The 5,895-nt window shown below is 36.6% G+C and overlaps 1 protein-coding gene across 1 annotated transcript; it reads left to right on the top strand.

The window, feature by feature from the left end:
- Nucleotides 1-4,188: 4,188 nt before the first annotated feature.
- LOC18441397 (cytochrome P450 77A4) lies at nt 4,189-5,675 on the top strand. The gene has a single exon (XM_006851566.4). It carries the CDS (start codon nt 4,296-4,298, stop codon nt 5,571-5,573), a length of 1,278 nt encoding a protein of 425 aa, XP_006851629.2. The 5' UTR covers nt 4,189-4,295; the 3' UTR covers nt 5,574-5,675.
- The last annotated feature ends 220 nt before the right edge of the window (nt 5,676-5,895 follow it).

Below are 5,895 nucleotides of genomic sequence, written 5' to 3'. Positions count from 1 at the left end.
TTAAAAAATGGGAAGAAGTTTGATTAGCAAATTAGAAGGTTTGATAATTGCAGTATAAAATTTTGAGGTATTGGAGAAGACTTAAGATGTATGTTATTTGAATTGAGATTTTAGTAATCTCTTAAGAGGATTATGTTGTGTGAAATTTTTTATTATGATTGTGTTGTATAATTTATCATTGATTATTTATTTTTATTTTTATTATTTTTGTTTTTATATGACACTGATGCCTTCAGATGAGGTGACGAGTTTAAAAAGAGAGGGATCACATTATGTTGTATGAAATTTTTTAGTATGATTGTGTTGTGTAATTTATTTACCAAAATTATCCCTCACGCTCGTAATAGATTTTTCACTTATCATGCTGAGTAATGGATTTCCTGATTTTTTGGGAAATATCCAGTAATATCTTTCCATTTCCTTAGGATTAAGTGTACCCAAATAGTGGAAATGCCATATTTCCTTGTAATCTATGGTCCCGTAATAGGTTTCCAAGTACCGAGGCCCTTAAACTCGCATCTACAAATAATAATAAATAAATAAATCACAAAAAACTAAAATAACCAAATACGCCTGAAAGCTTAATGGTTATTTTGGTCATTTTATTTTATAAAAAATATATATTTTTTATATTTTTTTACAGATGCACCCCATTGAGATGATGACATGTACCAAATCTCATATTAATATAATTTTTAAAAATAAAAACTAAAAATAAAATACTTTGATGCATGGGATCTAGAACAAATGGTCAATGGTTTGTTTGATCTAAATTGGATGGCTGGATGGGGGTAAGTATAAAACTTCTATACAGTAGAAAAACTATAAAAACCTTTTCCTTTATTTTTTTTTGACGAAATTGCGCTATTTTATTGATAATCATAAAAAAATAATTAAATAAAAAAGGCAGTATACCACTCCGAAATATCAATGTACCTTTATTTAGGACCATCTTAGGGATTAGTGTACCCTTTTATGGCGTTCGAGATGATAGAGATGTAAAATTTTGGAACCAAAATACACCTCTAAGATGAATTCTAGAATGGTCGACACACTGTAATAGATGTGTCCTTCCGAACATACCAAAACCCAACCTTTAGAAAATAAAGTGTAATTACCTTTTATTGGGGGTAATGACGAGGTGATAGCGTTCCAAAAATAGGTAAACATGCCCCATGCTGAAACTTAATAATTGTCCAAAAGACATTGATGATGAATTAGAGCTTCTAAAAATTGCAAACCTACGACTTTTATTGAATGAAATGTTTGGTTCGATGTAACTTCATTCCTTTGGCTTTTTTTAAAAATGCAGAAAATTGTGCTGGTTAAGGGAACCTACATTGTTCTAGAAGCGTATCATATAAAAGTCTACAAAGCCATATCACAAAGTTTTTGGCATGTATCCTACCAAACCTAGACATTTCCTCATCCCCTCTCTCTCTCTCTATATATATATATATATATATATATATATATATATATATATACACGTGTTTATAGGTGAAGTTCTATAGTAGTTCACTTACATCTCATCATTGTCAAAAGTTCATCACATGATCACAGTTTTCTGGTAGTATTTAAATTTTTATAATTATTGTACTTATCAGATTTATCTAAAATTTGAAACGTGAGTATATATAACCAAGTCGCACCAAAATAAAATATTAAAAAAAATTATCATAAAATAAAATGATGAAATTACCCCTGAAACTTTATAAGGGTATTTTGTATGATTTTTATTATTCAAATTATTTGTTTTTTATTTTATTCATGTGCATCTCACTAAGACGCACACACCAACAAAATTTCAGATCTTTATGATTTGTAAAAAATATTAAAATTCAAATACTATCAGAAATCTGTGACCGTATGATAAATCTTGAACGGTGATAAAGCCGTAGGTGAAGTACTGAAAAACTTTACCTATAGGTGTTTTGTAGTATTTATATATATATATATATATATGTGTGTGTGTGTGTGTGTGTGTGTGTGTATGTGTGTGTGTGTGTGTGTGTTTGTTTGTGTTTGTGTATGATGAAGAGGGGGAGAGAGATTGTGTTGGCCTAAGTGTGCAAGTTCACTTACCCTTTATTTTTTATGTTGGCAGTATTTTTTTTATAATTATTTTTACTACAAATACTAGACGAACAATAAAAAAAGAAAAAGAAAAATCCTACCACTAATATGCAAACATATTTTGTTTTGATCAATATTTATTTGAGGATTCTACACTATAAAGACCATTTCCATTTTGGTACAAGAAGGTTAAAATTTCCTATAATCATATGTGAATAATTTCGATTGTTTGGGGTTTGTCACAAGGTTCCAGAAAAATTTATTTGTATTTTGAGCAATCAGTGGCACACCTCAGTCCTGTAACTTCAGTTCTAATGATGAAGAGTGTTAGTAGCTTCCTTGTACCAAATACAAATATTATCTTTTTATATTTTTTTTTCATTTTCTCATAGGAGTAGTTTGGTTACTTTGTTTTTAAATATCTTTTATAGGATAGTTGAGAGTGCCAGTAAAATTACTATGCACACATATACACATATACACATTATTATTTTTTCGGTAGTTCAGTGGGGATGGGGTCCTTTACCCGTAGTTGGAATGGAACTCATCTATACATATTAATGACTCAAGGTCTGACCTAGACCTTGAAGTTTGGATGCACACCAAGGCCAACCCCACATGTTTCCACCCCTATTAAAAAATTAATACATAAACTACCATTTAAGGGCCATAACCCATTACAAAGTCATTAATAGGTCAAAATATCTCAATTAACATTGGAGAGTTAAACCAACTGAGTGGTCCCAACCAAATCATAGGAGCATCCTTGCTCGTCTAGAGTGTGTCAAATTACTAAAATACCTTCATTTGTTCAAGATTTTAAACCCTGAAATTTGAGCATTTCTAAATATATTTTAAAGAATATCCATTAAGGGGTCGAAACCCTTTACAATGGCACTAATGGGTCAAATGATTACAATTTACAATTGAGTGGCTGTTTTTAAATTTCTATTTTAATCAGGTGCCCCATAAAAATATGTTTTAAAAAGTTTCCAAATTATCCATGTTCGGGGTTGAGAAGCCCTAACAATAGGGGTATATTGGTAAATTTAGACATAAGGACTATGTCATTCTATTAAGCCATCTTTGGGGGTAAAATAACCAAAATGCCCCTAATTTTTTGTGCTTCCCAACCGTCAACAAGGGTAATTTGGGAACCTCTTAGTTTTTTCGAGGAGTTACTTGGTTGAAGTACAAATTTGACAGCAAACGCTAAATTGTGATCATTTAACCCCTTTTAGTAATATTCTAAGGTGTTTTAACCCCTTAATCGATATTTTTTTAATATGAAAGGAAAAGTATACAATGAGACCATTTATCTTTAGTACGTGGTGGTCACAATTAATGATGACCATCGGATGTGAAATGAGATGGCTGCATTTATTTCACAGACCAAGCTCAAACTTCAAAAGAAATTTTATCGAACTTTGTGGCACACCCAAGCTATTAGATTTCACATTAAACAGTCGTAAGAAATTATGACCTCTTTGTATCGAGGTAAATAATTTCATTATACAATCCTTTTTTGAGAAGGCACATAAGTGTAACGAAAAAAACGAAAATAATATTAATAGAAATTTCGACGCTTGGAGGGGCTTCGACTCCTTAAATAATGTTTTCACAAAATAAAAAAGGAGAAACTATTCTATCCACATAAATGGAAATCGCATAGAACCTAAATGAAGCGCCATGGCACTCCACATATCCGTACTCCACAACCAAACCACCAAGTTGAGGTGGTTCGAACCTTAAATGCACATCCACCTATATTTCTCGCCACCTTCATTAAACCCCACCCAACACTAACTTTATATACTCACCCCTCTAATTACCCTTACACAAACAAATTTACACACTCTCTTCATGTGCATCAATCTTTTCTCTCTCTGCATTCTTTTTTACGACCATCTTCTCCCCCTCTTCATCCATCGTCTCTTTCACTTAGTTCTATTTAATGACAATATCTCTTGATCTTCATCATCTCTTCTCTTCTCTTCTTCATAGACATGGCATTGCTCTATCTCTTCTCAATCCTCTCAGCGCTCTTGTTTTGCTACCTTTTCCTTAGTAGCCGGAAAACCAAGGCTTTAAAGCTACCTCCTGGCCCTAAAGGCTGGCCCTTGGTCGGAAACCTCCTCCAAATTGCCCGTTCCGGCAAGCCCTTTGTCTTCATTGTCAACGAATTAAGCCAAAAATATGGCCCGATTTTCACCTTAAAAATGGGGGCTCGAACCTTGATCGTGATCTCGAGCGCAGAGCTCGCGCACGAGGCTCTGATCCAAAAGGGCCAGACATTCGCCAATAGACCGGCTGAGACCCCGACCCGAGCCATCTTCAGTAGCCATAAAAAAACCGTGAACTCCGCAGAGTACGGTCCGCTATGGCGCTCTCTGAGACGCAACATGGTTCAAGGTATGCTAACCCCCGCTAAGCTCAGGGCATTCAGACCAATACGTCGTAAAGCGCTAGACAAGCTTGTTGAGCGCCTCGCTGCAGAGTCGAAAAGCGGTTTGGTGCGTGTTCTTAGTAATTGTCGGTTCACGGTGTTCCGTATTCTCTTGTGTATGTGTTTTGGTGTTGAAATGGATGAGAACATGATTGAGAAGGTTGACTCGGTGCTAAAGAAGGTGTTGATCACTCTCGAGCCTAGAATCGACGACTTCCTGCCGATTCTACAAGCAATTTTTGTAAAAAAAGTGGCGCATGCCAAACACGTGCGAAAAGAACAACTCGAGACATTGCTACCACTGATCCGATCCAGGAAGAAGACAATTCAGAACGCCATGTCTGCAGAGCCGGCCTACATCGATTCACTCTTTGACCTCGACATGGGCCAGGGTCCACCCTCAGAGGACATGCTTGTGACTCTTTGCGCCGAGTTCCTAAATGGCGGCACCGACACAACTGCAACCGCAGTCGAGTGGGCCATGGCCCACCTCGTTGCCGACTCAGAGATTCAGACTCGGGTCCGAGCCGAAATCGACCGAGTCTCACCGGATCACCGGGTTAACGACGAAGATGTTGAGAAGATGGAATATCTTCAAGCTTTTGTGAAAGAGACCCTTAGGAAACACCCGCCCACTTATTTCCTATTAACCCATGCGGTCACCGAAAAGAGCACATTGGGCGGCTACGATATACCGGAGGGGGTCAACGTGGACTTCTATACGCCGTCGATTTCAGATGACCCCAAGCTTTGGGGTGATCCTGAGAGGTTTAGGCCTGAGCGGTTCGTGGACAAGATGGATGGCGATGATGACGCGGATTTAACCGGGGTTAAGGGGGTGAAGATGATGCCCTTTGGGGTGGGGAGGAGGATTTGCCCTGGGTTAGGTTTGGGTATGCTTCACATTAGCTTGATGGTGGCCACCATGGTGCAACAGTTTGAGTGGTTGCCCAATCCAGCCGTGCCACGTGTCGACATGAGTGAGAAGTTTGAGTTCACCGTTCTGATGAAGACCCCCTTGCTTGCAATAGCTCAGCCAAGGAAGAAGTGAGGAAGAGCAACTGAAAAATGTAGTGCTTATGTTATGGATATAGTTTATTGAATTATGGTGCTTTGATTATGCTTAATTAAGGTCAATCAATTATTTTTCTGATTTTGATGGGATTATGAATTTAGTTTGATCATTTATTTTTGTGAGGGAAACTATAAAGGGAGAGAGTAAGAGAGAGAGAGAGAGAGCGAGTACGTAAAGAAATAAGAATGTGCTCAAATTAATTTTAATACAAGGAAGTCTCAATCACTCGTGTCTCTCGTATTTAAAATTGGAAGGTTGTGAGTGTGTCATTGACTAGACTTAAGTTAAAAAAAAAGCG

This window comes from Amborella trichopoda, chromosome 11 (assembly GCF_054954075.1).
Source record: "Amborella trichopoda isolate Santa Cruz 75 chromosome 11, AtrichopodaSantaCruz75HAP2 v2.0, whole genome shotgun sequence".
Lineage (NCBI taxonomy): Eukaryota > Viridiplantae > Streptophyta > Magnoliopsida > Amborellales > Amborellaceae > Amborella > Amborella trichopoda.
The sequence above is the reverse complement of the archived record's forward strand: the minus strand, read 5'-3'. Positions and strand labels throughout refer to the sequence as shown.